The 21,486-nt window shown below is 45.1% G+C and overlaps 1 protein-coding gene across 1 annotated transcript in view; it reads right to left on the bottom strand.

Annotated features, from left to right (window-relative positions):
• The window catches only part of LOC126280942 (acid sphingomyelinase-like phosphodiesterase 3a), a 588,911-nt gene that overhangs the window by 359,405 nt on the left and 208,020 nt on the right, over positions 1-21,486 (bottom strand). Inside the window, exon 2 of the mRNA XM_049979805.1 lies at positions 5,442-5,511. Within this exon, the coding sequence (XP_049835762.1) occupies positions 5,442-5,505 (64 nt within the window). The 5' untranslated portion in view covers positions 5,506-5,511. The remainder of the gene's footprint in view (positions 1-5,441; positions 5,512-21,486) is intronic.

Consider the following 21,486-nt stretch of genomic DNA (forward strand, 5'->3'; position numbering starts at 1 on the left):
TAAAATTCTCTATGAATTTTCACTGTTGAATTTTGTCACCATTGTTAGCGTTACATAAGTTACTAGCTTTAAAGTCTGGTGCGCGCACCATTCAACACTGGGAGCCCAAAGGTTACCATCTAACAGACAATTTATTATTAAGAACACAATTGACATGAAAGATCTACTTTCGCTAAAATAAATTTAATCAGATAAGTTTAAACGTGAAAGAAGAAGAAGAAGAAGACAATACAAGAATACCACCACTTGCGAGTGACAGTCAAGCTGTTTCTCAATTAAAAGGACGTTTAATGTACATTTTTCTTTGTACATTGTTCTTCAATAAATCGAAAGCAATGACCTTCATCGAAAAGATAGCCCCGTACAAAATTCAACTAAATTAAATTTCCTAAAAAGTACCTTGTTTATTTTTTCTGTAGGGCTTACAGTTTGTGCCTAGCGAGCGAAAAAGTATGAAAATCTCGCTCGTGGTTTTCGAACACACGATTCAGAACTGCTGGTTACATAAAACGACATCGGTAGGGGCAACTGAATTAGCGTTTTACGCGTCTTTATTACCTTAATGAAAGAGTTATTTTATCTCTGTCCTTAGGTTTGGAGGTTTGGCGGACTACGGCAGGTCACTATTGTAAGAAAATGAAACATCTACAACCGTCCTTATGGTGTCACCTCTCCAACGATCACCTGTTATCTCAAAGTTGCTTTCTGGGAAACCCTCGTACAAACTGAAAACGCACATACAACCACAGACACACACACGCACACGCGGCAAAATGATCTAAAATACAAAAATTCCAAAAAATTAAAAGAGATAAAACTGAATAGACAGATTCGTGGCTGTCCGATGACGCAAATCATACAATGAATCAGCAACACCGCCACACTTCAATTGCTCCTATCTACTACTGTACACTCAAACTCTTCCCATAGTACTCTAAAAAAAGGGGCATTATTGTAATTGACACGATTTGTATATTTCAGATACTACAGTCGTCCAATTGCAACTTTATACTACTAGCAGTCCCTCATTTACAATAGGATAGGCCCATCTGTTAGTTGCTTGAACTATGTTTCACTGGTAGAAGTACGTCATAGGCCTTTTTAACGATTGGTTCCTCAAGCTGACACAGTGACCCTTACGACAAATGTGCATGACAGTAAGCAGAAAATCTCTTCTTCGTGGCCAAGTAGAGGAAGCTCTGGATCTGTTTTCGGGATTTGCATGTTGAAGCTCTCTGACTCAAAAATCTCAGTCATCACATTCCTTGGTTCAGTTGGGTGGCAGCTGTGACCCACAAGCACCATTCACTGCTTCAACAGTTATTTGTTTCCCTCACTCCTCCCTGCCTACGCATTCGACTACTTTGCCTTTTTGCTTTAACTAGTGAAAAGTATCTTGAATGCACTGGAAAGCTTGCTGGATACAAGTACGAGTATTGGGCTATTGGTATAGCCTTGCTATGTCACGTCTCCTCTGATCCAGTGCCTTCAGTAGTACAAGGTGCTCTGCGTCAGTTGAACTCCTTCGGAAGACTAATCCTCGATCTTTGATGAGAGAACTTTTATCCCTGCTTCGATGTGCCTGTGGATATCTTAGAGCTTTCATTACCTCGTAAAATATGTTTGTGATACGAGAGTTATCGTATTGCAGTAACCTTAAATACGGCCAGGGCCTTTTCCGTATCCAGGGAGAAGATCAGCTCCAAACTTCCACACTTGCTACAGCCTAAGCTTATCGCACCCTGTAAAGAGCGTCTCCTGGAGGGATGTACCTAATGACTTTTCCTTGGATAACAGTCTAAGCTCTTCCTCGTTCGTGAGTCTTGTATCCGCTTGTGTTCACTGAACTTTGAGCCATTTTACGACCCGGTTGACTTCTGTGTGTGAGGAGGGTGGCAGAGGTGTTGCAGGACTAGTGGGAAGCCCGTTTCTGAGCCGCAAATATTCTTTGAGAATGGGAATAGTTACCCCAAAATACCAGGTGATCAAAAAGTCAGTATAAATTTGAAAACTTAATAAATCACGGAATAACGTAGATAGAGAGGTAAAAATTGACACACATGCTTGGTAAGACATCGTGTTTTATTACATCCAAAGAAAACAAAGTTCACAAAATGTCCGGCAAATGGCGCTGGACAGCAAAACGTCAGTGACTGCGCATGACAATCGTGTACAAAAGGAGTCGTAATGAGAGAGAGAATCAGCAGTCGCAGCATGTTGACGTCACCTGAAAAGGTGCTTTTAGTGAATCTGTACTAAGAGAATGGGGAATTTGATAGTTCGGCGTTACGATCCTATCGACATAGGAAGCGGTAAAGGTCCGTTGACAAATGCAGCTGTGGCGAGAATGATTTCAAAGTTCGAAGCCTCGGCTTGTGTAGATGATAGAACCCGTAGTGGTCGACCGAGCACAAGGCGTAATGCTGCTGAGACAGTTCGGGAAGAAATGGAGACTGTAGCGGGTGCGTCTGTGCACGGGGAAGTCAGCGCTCGTGCAGTCTCATGTCGCGCCGGCATTCCATACACTACTGTTTGGTTGGCGCTGAGGCGTACCCTCCGATGCTATCCGTACAAAATGGATCGGCATCATGAACTGTTACCTGGCCATTCAATGAAGCGGTGGGCAATGGCGGTCTGGGAGTTTCAAAAGATGGCGGAAGATGACGATTGGTTGAGTAACGTGTTGTGGAACGACGAAGCTCATTTCACGCTCCGAGGGTCTGTCAACGCCCAAAACTGCAGAATTTGGGCTACCGAAAATCGCAGAACTGTCGTGGAAACTCCATTGCGCGACAAGCAAGTCACGGTATGAGTTAGATTTACCACATCTACGGTAATCGGGCCTTTTTTCTTCGAGTAAATGCGTGATTCTGGTTTCGTAACTGCTACCGTGAGGGTGAGAGGTACGCCAATATGTTACTGAATCGCATCATCCCCAGCCTGGCTGATAAACACCTGCTGGAACGTACGATGTTTACACAGGATGGCGCTCCACCCCATATTGCTAGACGCGTGCAAGATCTCTTGTGCGCGTCGTTTGGTGATGATCGTAAGCTCAGTCGCCACTTTCGTCATGCTTGGCCTCCCAGGTCCCCAGACCTCAGTCCGTGCGATTATTGGCTTTGGGGTTACCAGCAGTCGCAAGTGTGTCGTGATCGACCGACATCTCTAGGGATGCTGAAAGACAACATCCGACGCCAATGCCTCACCATACCTCTGGACATGCTTTACATTGCTGTTCACAACATTATACCTCAACTACAGCTATTGTCGAGGAATGAAGGTAGACATATTGAGCATTTCTGTAAAGAACATCAGCCTTGCTTTGTCTTAATTTGTTATGCTAATTATTGCTATTCTGATCAGATGAAGCGCTATCTGTCGGACATTTTTTGAACTTTTCTATTTTTTTTTTTGTTCTTATAAAACCACACGTTATGCCAAGCAAGTGTGTCAATTTGTACCTCTCTATCTACATTATTCCGTGATTTACTCAGTTTTCAAATTTATACTGACTTTTTGATCATCCGGTATAATGCCATATAACGTAAGCGAATGAAAATAAGCAGAGTAGACTTATTCGAAAGTCGAACGATCACTTACTTCAGATACCGTTCGAATAGTAAAAATGGCAGCATTAAATCATTGAACAATATCCTAAACGTGGGCATTCCACGACAATTTACTATCTACCTTAACACCTAGAAATATAAACAGTTCATTTTCACTAATCACATGCGAATTCTGTGATACTAAAACGTCAGGGTTTGTTCAATTGTGCCTCAGAAACTGTAAAAGCTGAGACTCACTGTGATTTTGCGTTAGTTTATTTTGTACAAGCCATGAACTTATGTCATGAACTACACTATTTGAAACAGAGCCATTGTTTCACACAACATTCTTTACTACCAAGCTAGTGTCATCAGCAAACATTTTAGAATTACCTGTAATACTACGGGGCATATCATTTATATAAATACACTCCTGGAAATGGAAAAAAGAACACATTGCCACCGGTGTGTCAGACCCACCATACTTGCTCCGGACACTGCGAGAGGGCTGTACAAGCAATGATCACACGCACGGCACAGCGGACACACCAGGAACCGCGGTGTTGGCCGTCGAATGGCTCTAGCTGCGCAGCATTTGTGCACCGCCGCCGTCAGTGTCACCCAGTTTGCCGTGGCATACGGAGCTCCATCGCAGTCTTTAACACTGGTAGCATGCCGCGACAGCGTGGACGTGAACCGTATGTGCAGTTGACGGACTTTGAGCGAGGGCGTATAGTGGGCATGCGGGAGGCCGGGTGGACGTACTGCTGAATTGCTCAACACATGGGGCGTGAGGTCGCCACAGTACATCGATGTTGTCGCCAGTGGTCGGCGCAAGGTGCACGTGCCCGTCGACCTGGGACCGGACCGCAGCGACGCATGGATGCAATGCCAAGACCGTAGGATCCTACGCAGTGCCGTAGGGGACCGCACCGCCACTTCCCAGCAAATTAGGGACACTGTTGCTCCTGGGGTATTGGCGAGGACCATTCGCAACCGTCTCCATGAAGCTGGGCTACGGTCCCGCACACCGTTAGGCAGTCTTCCGCTCACGCCCCAACATCGTGCAGCCCGCCTCCAGTGGTGTCGCGACAGGCGTGAATGGAGGGACGAATGGAGACGTGTCGTCTTCAGCGATGAGAGTCGCTTCTGCCTTGGTGCCAATGATGGTCGTATGCGTGTTTGGCGCCGTGCAGGTGAGCGCCACAATCAGGACTGCATACAACCGAGGCACACAGGGCCAACACCCGGCATCATGGTGTGGGGAGCGATCTCCTACACTGGCCGTACACCTCTGGTGATCGTCGAGGGGACACTGAATAGTGCACGGTACATCCAAACCGTCATCGAACCCATCGTTCTACCATTCCTAGACCGGCAAGGGAACTTGCTGTTCCAACAGGACAATGCACGTCCGCATGTATCCCGTGCCACCCAACGTGCTCTAGAAGGTGTAAGTCAACTACCCTGGACAGCAAGATGTCCGGATCTGGCCCCTATTGAGCATGTTTGGGACTGGATGAAGCGTCGTCTCACGCGGTCTGCACGTCCAGCACGAACGCTGGTCCAACTGAGGCGCCAGGTGGAAATGGCATGGCAACCCGTCCACAGGACTACATCCAGCATCTCTACGATCGTCTCCATGGGAGAATAGCAGCCTGCATTGCTGCGAAAGGTGGATATACACTGTACTAGTGCCGACATTGTGCATGCTCTGTTGCCTGTGTCTATGTGCCTGTGGTTCTGTCAGTGTGATCATGTGATGTATCTGACCCCAGGAATGTGTCAATAAAGTTTCCCCTTCCTGGGACAATGAATTCACGGTGTTCTTATTTCAATTTCCAGGAGTGTATATAACTAGCGTTGCAGCGAGCTTGCGTAGTCACTCACCTATCTTGGCGTGGGAAGCCGGGCAGAGCAGCACCAGTAATAGGGCTGCGCCCGCCACCAACATCGCTGCCTGCAACAGACAACTCGCGTCAGATAACCACTTCTGTGGGACACACTACCAGCGCAAAAACAGCACTCAGGAACACTGAAAAATAGCGTACCAAGAGGAGAGCATCAGACTGGTATGATATTAGATGTAATTATACCGATGAGATATTCACTTTAACCCAAAATCCAGACAAGTAAACATCTACATGGATACTCTGCAAATCAGTGCCTGGAAGAGGGTTCATCGAACCACCTTCACAATTCCCTACTATTCCAATCTCGTATAGAGCACGTACGAACTCTGATTTCCCTTCTTTTATCGTGGTGATCTATCTCCCTATGTAAGCCGGTGTCAACAAAATATTCTCGCATTCCGAGGAGGAAGTTCGTGATTGGAATTTCGAGGGAAGATTCCATCGCAACGAAAAACGTCTTTCTTTCAATGATGTCCAGCCCGAATCCTGTATCATTTCTGTGATACTCTCTCCCATATTTCGCGATAGTACAAAATGTGCTGCCCTTCTTTGAACTTTTTCGATGTATTTCGTCAGTCCTATCTGGTAAGGATCCCACACCGCACCGCAATATCTTAAAAGAGGACGGACAAGCGTAGTGTAGGTAATCTCCTTAGTAGGTCCGTTACATTTTCTAAGTGTCCTGCCAATAAAGCGCAATCTTTGGTTAGCTTTCCGCACATCATTTTTTGTGTGTGTTCCTTCCAAATTAAGTTGTTCGTAACTGTAATACCTAGGTATTTAGTTGAATTTACGGCTTTTAGGTTAAACTGATTTATCGTGTATCTGAAGTATAACGAGCTCTTTTTAGCACTCATGTGGATGACCTCACACTTTTCGTTATTTATGGCCGACTGCCACTTTTCGCACCATTCAGATATCTTTGCTAAATCAGTATGCAGTTTGTTTTGATTATCTGACGACTTTATTAGTCGATAAACGTCACCATCATCTGCAAACAACCGAAGATGGCTGCTCAGGTTGTCTCTCAAATCGTTTATATAGATAAGGAACAGCAAAGGGCCTATAACAGTACCTTGGGGAACGACAGAAATGACTTCTGTTTTACTCGAACTACGAACTACAACCTCTCTGACAAGAAAGCACAAATCCAGTCACATAACTGAGACGATCTTCCATAAGCACGCAATTTCACTACGAGCCGCTTGTGTGGTACAGTGTCAAAAGCTTTCCGGAAGTCCAGAAACACGGAATCGATCTGAAATCCCTTGTCAATAGCACTCTACACTTTATGTGAATAAAGAGTTGGTTGTGTTTCACAGGAACGATACATTCTAAACCCATGTTGACTGTGTGTCAATAGACCGTTTCCTTCCAGGTAATTCATAATGTTCGAACAAAATATATGTTCCAAAATGCTGCTGCATATCGACGTTAATGATATGGGCATGTAATTTGGTGGATTACTCCTACTACCTTTCTTGAATATTGTTGTGACCTGGGCAACTTTCCAGTTTTTAGGTACGGATATTTCGTCGAGCGAACGGTTATATATGATTGTTAAGTACGGAGCTATTGGGTCAGCAAACTCCGAAAGGAACCTATTTGTCTGAACCAGAAGACTTGCTTTTATTAAGTGATTTTAGTTGCTTCACTACTCCGGGGATATTTGCTTCTACGTTACTCATATTCCTGATTCGAATTCTGAAATATTTGCGTCATGTTTTTTTGTGAAGGAATTTCGGGTAGCTGTGTTTAGTACCTCTGCTTCGGCAGAGGACAAGTAGACAAATACAGCGCAACATCAACAATGCGTTGGTTCTCGTTTTTCTGCAGCAGATAGAGTAAGACGATCCGGCATCAAGTTAATTAGATGTCTGATGTAGTCTTGAGACAAACTGACCCACAAATCTTGAACACCTACCTATAATGGTTCAAATGGCTCTGAACACTATGGGACTAAACATCTGAGGTTATCATTCCCGTACAACTTAGAACTACTTAAACCTAACTAACCTAAGGACATCACACACATCTATACCCGAGGCGGGATTCGAACCTGCTACCGTAGCGGTCGCGCGGTTCCAGACTGAAGCGTCTAGAACCGCCCGGCCACTCTGGCCGGCAAACACCCACCTCCAAATCATTCACAGAGTGACACGGTGGCATCTGACGTTCCACATTTGGCGTTTCACCTGATTACACACATGTGCTGTAGAGAACGAGTACGGGGAGCAGGCCGGCCATGACAGAGTTAGAGCATGTCGCAAAAAGTCTGGAGTAACTTGAACAGTCTGTGCATTATCTTGCTGGAGAAATGCATGTTTGTGCAGAACATGTATGTAAGGTCCGGTTTGAGGAACTTCATCTGCGTAACGGTGACGCTTTAAGGTACCACGCTGCACAATTAGGGGGGGGGGGGGGGGATGGCACTCCTCCACGACCCAACCTTTCCAGACGAGTACGCAGGCTGTGCAGACGGAGTGGCGCGTGACACGGTGAGCGGAGTTGTAAAATTCACCAGGCTACCTCGACACCAGCATGCGGTTATTACCCGTCTCCAAAACGAATTGGAATTCATCACTGAACACCGCGTTGTAACAGCCTGTGCCAGTTCACGTCTCTGTGGCTTGGCACTGCTGTAGAAAGAGTTGTCGATGTGTCATGTTAATAGAAATACACGACAAGAGCGCCTGCACTGCGAATTCGCATTAGCATGGCTATTGGAAATGGTTTGGGGAACAACTGGTACCCGTACATCTGCTTGAGTCACTGTAGGATCCCTGATAGCTTGCCGCTTGATTCTTCGATCCTTTCGCTTCGTCGTCTTCCTAATCGCTCCACACACGGAACGTCGCACGTTGGTGTATCATATCGTGTCCATATCGACAGAACACTGCGAATGATCGATATGGCGAGCCACATAGCATGTTGTTCAGACTGCGATTTTCGTGCCAATGCTTAGACCCTTCTAAAACCTGCATCTACCTACCACCCTGCTCTTTAAAGCCCTTCTGGAGTTGGGATGCTACTGTCAAGCCCATGACGTCCACTATGCTTCACTCAAATAGCGTCCAATGACCGACTGCTGCGCCACTGCAGGGTCTATGGGCATTTGCATTGGCACCAAACTTGGACCATTTGAGTATAGGATCTCACTATACTTACTTGCAAAGTTTCGATATCAGACGCTGGTAAGGTTCCATGAGTTGAGCCAACTAAGCAAGATCTTCAGGAAATCTATAACGTCCATAAAATAAATACAGAGATTTCAATCAAGACTCACAAGCCCACTGACGAGGAGCAGGAAAATAAACTTGTTTTCTTTTCGTTCTGTGGCTCAGTGTCAGGCCAGGTGAAAAGTTACAGGATTAAATCGACCCTCAGGCCTGAGCCGTGGTAGTAATTGCTGTTTTGTAGAGCTCTCCGCAGCGCGTAGTGTGAAGAAGTCGCCCTCCGTTTCTGGCTGTGGCGCCGCCTTGACAATCGCAGCGTTGGTGTCGCCCTCTGGTAGGAAAGGGGAAAGGTTGACTGTTCACGTGCTTTTAAGGGCGCTATGAGCTCGCCAGTGAGTGAGTCTGGGTCAGTCATCCGTCCCCAGCTTGCTAGTATGTCTCTCGTCTGCATTTCTGAGGCAGTTAGCATCTGTCTGTCGTCCTGTGTGCTAGTATGTCTTTCGTTCAGATCAACCTTTAAGGCCGGCAAAATGAGAGTCTTTCCACTCCGCGAGTGGTCGCCCGGTCGGTGCTTAGTTCCTGCATCTGAGCCTGCGCGTAGACCGCCAGTCTGCTCGAGTTTGCTCAGGCAATGGTCATTGGCGGTTGGATCGATAGGTTGGTCGGTCGCGCACTGAGACACAAGATAACTTGTCCATCTTGAGCGTCGGCGCATGTGAGGGCGCCACGTAAGTCCAGTGGGCCGCGCCGTGTAGCGAGGGGTAGTGGCTTCGCGGTCGTCACGAGAGCAACAGGAGTCAACCCACGACATCGGTCTGGCCGGTGCGAGCTGCGACGCTGTAAGACGGGTGATCGGCGCGCCTTCCTGCGTCCGCTGAAGCGGCTGGTGGCGGACGGTTCGGAAGAGCGATTTGGGATCCTGCCCCAGGTCTTCTCGAGAAATCGCCGTCTATTAGAAGTTAAGTGATTGTTGATATGTTGTGTGATTTACTCTTGTTAAATTCTACTTGTTTTCTTGGTCAGTCTCGCGTCCCCAGCTTGCTTGTCTGTCTCTTGTCCGCATTTGTTGGGCAGTTAGTGTCTGTCTGTCGTTCGGATCTGCCTCTGTCATGTTTGTCGGATTTGGTGTGTTAACGAATTTATTGCTTGGAATGTAACGGCCTAATTCCTGAAATATGTTTTGATCTTCCCTATCATTTTGAGAGGCGGTATCTGTGTACTGTAGAGCATCTTAACTTGTTTGGCCAACCTTGTAGACTTTTGTATAAGATTGCATTGCATGGGATTTTATTTAAATGATCATTTTAGTATATAAAGTTGCCACTATTTCACCGTAAGACTGTTCTTAGAAGTTAAAATCAAGTTGCACCTTCGGTGGCAAAGTTAATATTTTAATTTTTAGTGTTTTGTGCCATTTCCATCCCTCCTACGGGGGTGCATAGTTTGTGTGCTTGTGTAAATTGTTAAAACCTTTAGTTTATAGTAGTCTGGTGTGTTGCAGATTTACGCGAGTGTAATCTTACAGAGGCTGTTGTGAGAGGTCGCAACTACGGCCGTGTCAAAAGGGAGTGGCAAGGTTCTCTACTCAAAAGCTCATACAGTCAAACTTGTTTCTTTCTGCCTTTGAATAAATTGTAACTCGATATTTAGAGGGTTATTTCTGATTATAATTTTAAATCTGTTTCTTTTAAAAAATGCTTTTGGGCACTATTAGAGGTGCTAAAATTCCCATTTGTTAAAAGGAATTTGTTTACGATTTCATCAGTTACTCCCTGGCAACTACTTCCATGATTACATAGTATGATTAAAAGTGTTGCCGGCCGTAGTGGCCGAGCGGTTCTAGGCGCTTCAGTCTGGAACCGAGCGACCGCTACGGTCGCAGGATCGAATCCTGCCTCGGGCATGGATGTGTGGGATGTCCTTACTTTAGCTAGGTTTAAGTAGTTCTAAGTTCTAGAGGACTGATGACCTTAGAAGTTAAGTCCAATAGTGCTTAGAGCCATTCGAACCATTAACAGTGTTAATGTTCTTGATGAGCCGCTAGTAACTAAAAGAAATTCTTAAGAATATTCTTTCAAAATAAAACACGGTTCAAGGCCTGTGACAAAAATCCGTCAATTACTGAGACCAGTTAAACACGCAGCAGGTCTCAGATCACCTGGGGTCTACAAGATACCTTGCGAGTGTGGCGATTCTTCCGTCAGAAAGCAGTACGCACTGTGGAAGAATGCAGGAAGGAACATGAGAGGTTTCATCGCCTACTCTACCCTGAGAAATCTGGATTACAGACACTGGATAAAATCCGACGAAACATCCGTCTTGACTCGCACAGAGGGCTTCTGTGGTTGTGTAATTAAAGAGGTCATTGAAATAAAATCATAGATAACACTCTAAAGATGGCGGCCTGCTGCTCTGCACGGCGTGCTATCCGGCGATCCCACGGTTGGAGCGGGCGCTTCAAACAACGAGTCAATATATGTCCGTACATGGCGATGCCGAGGGCACCAGTGACGTCAGAGCCGGAACTGGTTTATGTAAGGGGAGTACCAGCAGCCCACTGGCAGACGTATCACTTGACAACGCCCGTGGAGTGCTAGGTCGAAAGCTCGTGTAGTTTTAATTACTTGACATGACTGGAAACCCGAGAACATTTTATGCAGCTAACAAATGCGTTTGTGTGGCGTTTATCCGCAGCAAGTACATATATATTGGTTTTACAAACTCAAACGCCATTTCCTTGATGAAGTCTACATTTTCTTGAGTTACAGACGAGTTTTTCTTTCACATCAATGGGTTTAACAGTTATTCGTTTTCCCGGTCGAAATCTGTGCTTCTCTCATCTGATAAAGTGACATTGCGACACCTAACCTATTGTCAGATTTCAGGAAATGCAGATTTCGGCCAGCAGAAAACTACTAAATTCCTGAATAAAGTGAAACGCATGTGGAACTTACATAAATATAAATAAGAGGGAGTTTGAATTTATAAAACGCGTACGTATAAGCAGTTGTTCGCTAGAACCTGTCCGGACAGCGGCGCTCGTTAACACGCCGCTCCCTGGGTTTGGGGAAGACGAGCTAGACCCCTATCGAATCCTCCCGGCGGATTAAGGAGGGCGCTACGCTGGCAGGCTGGTACTTAAGTCCAGCCTGTGTTATACGATTCGCAAACATTTCGAAAACACTCCCATACTTCCATACTCCCATACTGCCATGAAGTAGGCGCACATGGTGGGGGTAGACAGTTTCCTTTCTGGTGGGGTGGAGGGGATGATAGGAAGGTCATCGGCCGACCCTATACCACAATTATTGCCAAATCCAGATTAACACGCAGACCCCCTCGAAGATACAGGACAAAGACCAGGAAAAAGAAGAGGTTATTCGTAGAAATTGTTCAGCAGTTAACAGCTGTTATTACTACAGCAATTTATAATGCAGTCAGTGTAAAATGTCAGCTATCGTTCAGCAAGAGAATATTCAATATTCGATGGGTGAAGAGCAAAATTAATGAGCGATTATTTTCATAAGTGGATTAGAGCTCTCAAACATGACCGATCCCTATTATATCATTTGGTAGCCGGTAGACTATTTGTCAATATTTCTTTATTGAGAAGACGAGCAAACATTTAACTATGAAAGTATTAGACTTTGAGTTAAGGAGAACTTACAACGTAGAACCATAATTATAAATTATAGATTGTTAGACTTTTCTTCATATACTATAACGTTTTTGAGTGATACCCCTTTGTCATGGCCACCTTTCATTGTTGTCAGGAATAATAGTTTGTTGTTCTACATTCATCAAAGATTCACTATAGTCATTTTCGGGACCTGTAACAAAAAAAGAAGTATTTCATGGTTCAGAAAATGAGAAAATATCTGAAAATATCGTAAAAAATTGACTCAATAACCTTAATGAAACGAGAATTTGATGGAACTTGTCTTCCATAAAGTCAGTATCATCAGCTGAATCAACGCTATCGTCATCCTCATTGGCATTCTTAACAAAATGTCCCTCCAATTCAGTCCCTACGAAAACCTGGAGCCACGTCTTTCATTTCTTTACGTACCGGCACTGACCGAGCAGCCACCGCTAGTATCGGCTGTTTGAGAAACTACGTGTCCTTCGCAACACAATGAAGATCGATACGCAATCGACAGTCTACCGAAATTTTTCGCTTCCTGTCAATTGAAGGGACTGGCAGTTAAAGCGTTAAAATACTCGGTACTAACAAATATTTCTTAAAACAGCACCTGGACACATGAGCATTAGAATTATAATTTCATAAGAACAGCTTTGATAATAGTAATTGTAAACTGAGCACCTGTACGAAATTTTTTTAAAGACGTTTATGCTGTTGAACTGAATGCACATTTTCTTAGTAAGTCTTACGTGAGGGAGTAACATTATTGTTCAATAAAATTGATAACGCAAAATTGCTTTAAATCAACATAAATGAAATCTTTATAAACAGCTACTGGACAAATGTGACATATATTCCGAAGCCAGTGGTCAATGGTCTCTGAAACCATGACTAGCAGTTTCATGTGTTCATTGTTAAATGGTGTAAAAACTATAAAGTCTGATTGCGGTAGGGTAATCAATAAGCCAAATTTTATTGCCAGCGGTTCTAGGCGCTACAGTCTGGAACTGCGCGACAGCTAAGTCGCAGGTTCGAATCCTGCCTCGGGCATGGATGTGTGTGGTGTCCTTAGGTTAGTTAGGTTTAAGTAGTTCTAAGTTCTATGGGACTGATGACCTCAGAAATTAAGTCCCATAGTGCTCAGAGCCATTCGAACAAAATTTTATTACTTTAGGAAATTAGTCATAAACATGAAACGACTATTTAACCCATTTATTAACAGATCCCTGACATTCATAAACTATTTGTTCAAAAGTTTACACCCATATCTACAAAAAGTCATGGGATACTCCACGAATACAGGTATTTTGTGTTACGAAACGGTAATAGCATGCTTGTCAAACATATCTCTGATGTTAACGCTTCATCGTAAAATATTAAAGCAGTGAAACATACATCATAGCAGATGGATTATGAGAAAAATAGAAACACATAAACAAACAAGAGAAAGACAGTATCGAGAAAAGTGAAGCAGAGAACTGATAGATCCAGAAATGAGGAAGAGGCAGGGTCTTTTAGATTCAGTGGTACATTCGTAGAAAACGTGTGTAGTGTTACTAAAATTGTAGTATTTGAACATGCATATCACAGCTTTTACTAGGAAGATGAGGTTGTCGGCTCATTAAATACTGTCATGGAATACCTCTGATTAGCAATTATAAATAGTTTCAGTAAAATGAATTGGACGTTCATTATGCCTGATTAAGTAATGCCCGTCATAAAATGTGTAAAATAACAAAAAATTAATTTTTGTAACAAATAAGATAACAACAACGAGCATTGTTCGGTAAAATATAATGTTCTTATCTCTGGTGCATATCCAGTTTTGCTGAAATATGAAGTTGAGCTACCATTTAAGAAAGGAGACAAAGAAACAGCATCACACTTCCATCGCATTCCTTTTTTATGAGAAATCTCAAAAAATTATAGGAAAGTTAATATACAAGCTGCTACCTCACTACAATCACAGTTGAGATCCGGAGATTTGTGAAGCTTTTCGACATTAAGAACAATATTTGTTTAGAAGGCATAACTTTCTCTCCGTCTGAACAGGCCATGAAGGCCCAACGTACCGACCGACCGCCGTATCATCCTCAACTCATAGGCGTCACCGTATGCGGACGTGGATGGGCATGTGGTCAGCACACCGCTTTCCCGGTCGTTGTCAGGTTTCGTGGCCGGAGACGCTACTCCCCAGTCTAAGAGTTCCTCAGTTGGCCTCATAAGGGCTCAGTGCATCCCGCTTTGCCAACAGTGCTTGGCACATCCCGACGATGGTGCTAGCTGAGAACGACATGGCATAACTTCGGTAATCTGCCGAGGGCCGGTAATAATAATGCGGCAAGGCCTGTGGCAGAGTGAATAAGGGCTGCAGAAATGAAAAGGAGACTGCAGTTATACCTAAGGAAATTTTAACAACAACAGTATAAAAACAATTCATGTAGAATAGTGCCACCATACATCATTGCCACTGATACTGTTACACCGATCCCAGCGAGTACTGGCGAGAAGGGAGTAGTTGGCTTCAGGGTGACAACACCTGGATTGCTGATGGACCCAGTTACCGTTGCGCGACACTTGCTTGTCGCAGGTGAACCTCTGACCGTTCATAGATTGTTTTAAGGCGCTGAAGATACGCCATTCACACGGAGAGATATCAGGGTGGAGGGAGGATGTTCCAGGACCTCTCATCGAAGTGTTTAAAGGAGTCGAAGGTTTTCTTGGCCGCACATCTCGCCTCATAACGCTGAAACCCCCGGAACACTGTGCACCGTGTTAGACACTAGTCTCTCTATAACTGTCGCATCTTGCGATAAATTTGTGAAGCGTGTTCCCCTTCTAAGCGAAGAAATTGGATAACTGCAAGTCGTGCTGATCTGCAGGAGTTCATCATTTAACAAACTACGGAAACATCTCTCCAGCCGGCCGTATTGGCCGAGCTGTTCTAGGCGCTACAGTCTGGAACCGCGCGACCGCTACGGTCGCAGGTTCGAATCCTGCCTTGGGCATGGATGTGTGTGATGTCCTTAGGTTAGTTAGCTTTAAGTAGTTCTAAGTTCTATTGGACTGACGACCTCAGCAGTCAAGTCCCGTGGTGCTCAGAGCCATTTGAACCATTTGAACCAAACAACTCTCCAGAACCGAGGAAACTGCTGCGAAGCCCGTAACTCCATTTGTGCCACTAGGAATACCAAACACCTTCTCTCGGTAAATATATTGACTCACTGGGATTATATAAAATGCCTCTACAGCAGAGGTCGCCTTTTTAATTGGTCATACCTTGTAGTCAATTCATCCGACTACAAAGTGCATGCCTCTGATGTAATCTGTTTTTCCATGGCCCTCAACTGCGGAGCTCAACATGTATTTTAAGTAAATTAGAGTATTGTGGTAGCTTAGGAACTACGAAAAAGTTAAAATCATATCTGTTTAAGTGAAAAAAGTGTCAATAGGACAGAGCTTTGTATTGACGTATTAATCATCATCCGACTCGGATAAATTTACAGATGGTGTCCGAGATGATTTCACCTTGGGACATTACATCACTCATTCTATTAGATGCAAAGTTTGTTTTGTATGCAGGTAATATAAATATTGTGGTACCTGACAAATATAATTTTAGGTAGAGATGTTAATGAGAAAGAGTTGCTAGACAATTTTTCATTACAAAAATTAGAAAACTATATGGTTCACTTTGCTTATTTTTGTTGTATAACGTAATTTATTCTTTTCCCTAGCTTTCATCACGTCTAGTACGGCGCCCTCCTTTCCATGATCTGGAAAATTTCATTCGATTAACAATCATCGGGGTAACCTGGAGGGGAGTTTTGTGCATCCTCTGTCTGTAAGTCGTGTTAAACTGTTCTGTCCGTTACCGCATTCCAACTGTTTGTGTATGTCGCATTCTCTGAGATGCAATTACGGGACCAGCTCACGTTTTCCCTAAACGAGTGAGGGAAACCACCCAAAAACCACATTCAGATTGGTCACTCTACCACCACACAGTGCTTAGTCCGTTGCGTATATGCGATGGGCCTCTGGCTCAGTGCCCTGTCGCACCAAGTAGCACGCTGTGGATTACGCCGTGCGAGCAGGCCGTTTATGAAGACGTACAGGATAGTATTTCGAGGGAACTCATCTAGCCCAGCTAACGCTTTGCAGTACATAAGCGTGTAATCCGAATTACTGCTGGTGTGAAATCAAGCACCTGCTGCAAAGGTCAGTTCAAGGAACTATGGGATTACACACTACTACTGACGAGTATTATTTAGCAGAGAGAGTTCGACTTAAAAATACACTTTTCTCGATGATTACCCACTGCAAGAGATGATTCCGGTGATAGAGAAAATTTACGTGTCGATCGATAGTATGACTGACGAAAATGAAAGTGTAAAGTTTCGTACTGAATTTTTAAATTCGTTGAGTGTTCCAAGAATGCCATTACACTGCCTCAAATTCAACGTTGGGACGGTTCTCATTTTACTGTGGAATCTGAATTCGCACATAACGTGTAATGGTAGAAGACTGCAGCAAACAGCTGCAGAACAACATCATCGAAGGCAGTATAGCGACTAGTAAAGAAGGGTGGTCAATATTTATACCACGAAAACCTTTAATATCAGTTGGATTGCCTTTCAGTTTAAAGCGACAGCAATTTCCAATAACGTGGGCTTACAGCATGGCTATAAACAAAGCGCGGCGCCAAATGTTTCGAAATTTTAGCGTCATGTAAAAGGAATCATCCTTTTCTCATGGCCAATTTTAAGCAGCGTGCTTACGAGTTGGATCACCTCAAAATTTGTTCATTTAAAGTTCGAAGAACAAAACTGCAGATATAGTGTATAGTAAAAAATATTAATATCTGTATACAATAAAATTAATATTTTTTATTAAATTAAATAAATTAAAATTTTGATAAGTTTTATTTGGATACTAATATTTTATTCTATTGTTGATTAATTAATTTACTGTAGTAGTAGTAGTAGTAGAGGGGTTTTTGGGCGCACGACAGCAAGGTCTTTAGCGCCCGTTCAGTAACATAGTAAGACGGGTGTCGAAAAATCTCAGAACAGTAATATAAAACGGAACATAAAACACAGGGAACAATCGTTGGAAAACATGTGCTCACCCACACCAAAGCGTGGGATGAAGCAGGGCGTCAACAGTAAAACATGGACAACACAGGAAGAAAGTGGTAGAGGGAACTAAAACAATGCAGCAGATGGAAGTGGCTCGATGACCGCAAGGAAAAAGGGAGGAGTCAGCCAATCTGCAATACACTAAAACCACCAGCCTAAAAGTTTAGGCCAGAGTCCACACACGTCACATAACTTAAGAACCCTAGACACACACGTCTCACCGTTAGCTAAAAGACAAGACAGATCCCCATCAACTTGTGCTTCTGCCCGTGCATCACGCTATAAAATGCAGTCTGTTAAAATGTGCCGGACAGAGATGTGCACACCACAAGCATCACAAAACGGAGGATCCTCACGCCGTAATAAAAAGCTATGTGTGAGAGGACAGCGCCCGATGCGAAGACGTGTGAGGGCCAACTCTTCCCGCCTGAGCAACCGGCAGGTGAAACGCCACGGTCGAGTGGTTGACTAAAACCGCAGTTTATTGGCCGTCACCGCCATCCATTCGTCCTCCCACAACTCCATGCACTTCCTGTGGAGCGCAGAGATGACAGACTGCAAGGGGATAGGACACTGGACCATATCCTGCTCTCTGCAGGCCTACTACGCAGCCAGATCGGCCTGTTCATTGCCCCATATTCCGATATGACCAGACACCCAGCAGAAGGATACCCCTTTGCCCAACCGTTGGAGCAAGTACAGTTGGTCATATATAAGCTCGACAATCTCCTCAGTCGGGTGCAGGTTCTGCAGTGATTGTAGGGCACTAAGAGAATCGAAGCAGAGAAGAAATCGATCGCCCCGAACACGATTCATCTGCTCCAGTACCTTCAGGATCGCGTGGAGCTCCGCCGCGAAAACGGTACATTCAGCAGGGAGGCGAATCCGGGTTACATCATCAGGGAAGACCACAGAACATCCAAGGAAATTCTGTTGTTTGGAGCCATCAGTGTAAACGACAGTGAAACCGTGATGCACATCTAAAATTTTTAAAAACAGAGATTAGAATCTAAAATCTGGTGTGCGATCTTCCTTAAAATTAGTCAAATCTAAAATAAGTTTGGGTTCCCGGAGGAGCCAAGGTGGAAATCTGCTCCAACCGCGATATAAAACACGAAGACCAGCCATAGACATCGCAGCGAGGCAATCCTGTGCGCGAATCCCATAGGGCTGCGTCCCACGTTGCCGGTTATGAAATAACCGTGACAGAGGAGGCTGAGCAATGGTATGGTATGCAGGTGTGTATGGTGTGGACAAAGTTTTATAGGCCTGGCGTACTGTAAGTAGCCGTCGCCGCATATGAAGTGGCGGTTCACCAGCCTCTGCACAGAGCCTCGGTTTGGGGGTAGTTCGGAATGCCCCAGTGGCCAAGCGAAGCCCTTCATGGTGCACAACGTACAACATCTTTAAGTAAGAAGGCCTCGCAGACCCATACACATTGCACCCATAATCGAGCCGAGATAGCACAAACGCCCTGTGAAACTGAAGCAGACAAGTCCTGTCAGCTCCCCATGTACTGTGGCTAAGACATTTTAAAATACTTAAAGCCTGAAGCGACCGCCGTTTCAGGTCTTTAAGATGAGGTAACCAAGTAAGCTTCGAGTCAAAAATGAGCCGCGGGAAATCTCACCGTGTCTTTAAAAGCAAGGACAGTGTCCCTCCTCCTCAACTCGGAAGGGTTAAAATCGAACGAGAACGGTGAAAAAGAATTCACACGGACTTCTCGGTGGGAAACTTAAAACCACTTTTCTGCGCCCAGCCATCCAAACGTCTAATAGTAAGTTACAACTGACGCGTTGTCGTTGCTTGGCTTGAAGAAAAGCAAAACAAAGAGAAATCATCCACAAACAAGGAACACTGGACAGGACTTTTCACTATGGACGTAATGCTATTAATAGCGATGGCAAAGAGAGTCACACTTAAAACGCTAACGCTACCCTGAGGGACACCGTTATCCTGCTCAAAGCGATCAGACAGAACGTCACCAATTCGGTATCTAAAATATCGTGGCGAGAGGAAAGACTGAATAAAAAGAGGAAGACAACTACGAAAACCCCATTCGTGAAGCTGCTCCAGGATGAGACGCCTCCAAGTGGTATCGTAGGCCTTCTCGGTGTCGAAAAATACACCTATAAGGTGATGACGGCGTAGGAAAGCTTGTTGTCTAGCCGCCTCCAGGAGGGAAAGATTATCGAAGTTGGAACGAAACCTCCTGAACCCACACTGAAAGCGAGTAAGGAGTTGCCTGAATTCTAACATCCAGAGAAGGCGGCGGTTGACCATCCGCTCCAAGGTCTTCCCCATACAACTAGTGAGGGCAACACTACGGTAGCTACTCGGACTCGTGCGGTCTTTCCCAGGTTTTAAAAAAGGAATTAAAACTGCCTCACGCCAAGCGTTAGGAAAGTGACCCGACGCCCAAATGGCATTATAAAGTGCGAGGAGGATTTCTTTGTTGGGCTTTGTGAGGTGCCATAGCATACTGTATTGGATCCTGTCGTGACCAGGGGATGTGTCACGAAATGCAGACAAGCAGAAGCCAGCTCCCACATAGAAAATGGGCAGTTGTAAACTTCATGAGAGGTGGACTGGAAGCCCAGACTACATCTCTCAGCAACGGCTCTATGGCGCTGGAAACCGGGATCCTGATTGGTTGTTGCAGTAACTGTGGCAAAATACGTTGCCGTAGTCTGGACAATGTCTCGCGGATCCGTGTGGAGAGTGCTGTTATTCATTACAGCAGCTATGAGGCACCTCTCTCCTCCGCTAGAAATTCTCCTGATAGTTTCCCACACAATTGATCTTTTGGTGGAACGATTAATGGTGTTTAGGAACTTTTGCCACGACCTCTTCTTACTTTTACGAATAATGCGGCGACATTTTGCCCTCGCCACCCGGAAGGCTGCAAGATTCTCAGCAGTCGGCCGACACTAGAACCGACACAGAGCCGCACACCTGGACCTGATTCTAGAGCGGCATTCGGCACTCCACCAAGGGACCAGTGGCCTCTTCCGGTGACCTGTGGACTGTGGAATGGAAGCTGCAGCGGCGTGGTGGATCGCTTTGGTAATATGATCCTCCCACGCCTCAACATTCGCACAGTGTCCGAACTGGGCCAACTGGATGTAAAATGTCTAGTCGGCTCCACTGGGCACCTATCGGGACCCACGCGATCTGGCAGGTGAATCCAAATTGGGAAATGATCACTGCCATGCAAGTCAGCGACCACTTCCCAATGAGCACTAGCGGCAAGAGCTGGAGAGCAAAGTGAGAGATCAGTGGCAGAGAATGACCCAGTCGCCGTGCAGAAATGAGTGCTCTGTCCTCCATTGAGCAAGTAGGCACAAGATGACAGGAGAATCCTATTAATTGCTCTACCCCTGGAACAGGTAATTGGAGAGCCTCAAAGCACATTGTAGGCAATAAAATCCCCTCAAATAATGAATTGCGAACCTCTGGTACAGAGCCGAGTGCAGGGTCTGAATCAGAGGTTCAGACGGTTCTGCGACCGTGTAGGCTGCTGATTCCTCGACTTGCGCAAAAGGGTGGTTGGGTTACGGGTTCCGCTGAATAGGTCAGGTGTCCACTATACGCAGGAGGCGGTTACACGGGTAGCAGGGTCTGTGTGGCGTGGACTGGGCGGTTTTTTAGGTTGAGGGTCTCGGGAAAACACAAGATGGGCTTCAGTCACAAAGGGTGTAGGCTGAACACAGGAAGAACATAGGTACAAGAACCATTGGTATAACAATTGTAAATTGTCGTAGTTGTGTTACAGCTTCAAGCGCTAATAGAAAGCACTGATGCTCAAATTGCTACAGCTACTGAAAGCTGGCTATAGCAGGATATAAGCTCAGCCGAAATTTTTGCGAAGAACCTAACGGTGTTCCAAAGGATAGGCTAAACACGGTTGGTGGTGGCGTGTATTGTAGCTGTTAGAACTACACTCCAGGAAATGGAAAAAAGAACACATTGACACCGGTGTGTCAGACCCACCATACTTGCTCCGGACACTGCGAGAGGGCTGTACAAGCAATGATCACACGCACGGCACAGCGGACACACCAG

This window comes from Schistocerca gregaria, chromosome 1, assembly GCF_023897955.1.
Source record: "Schistocerca gregaria isolate iqSchGreg1 chromosome 1, iqSchGreg1.2, whole genome shotgun sequence".
Classification (NCBI taxonomy): domain Eukaryota; kingdom Metazoa; phylum Arthropoda; class Insecta; order Orthoptera; family Acrididae; genus Schistocerca; species Schistocerca gregaria.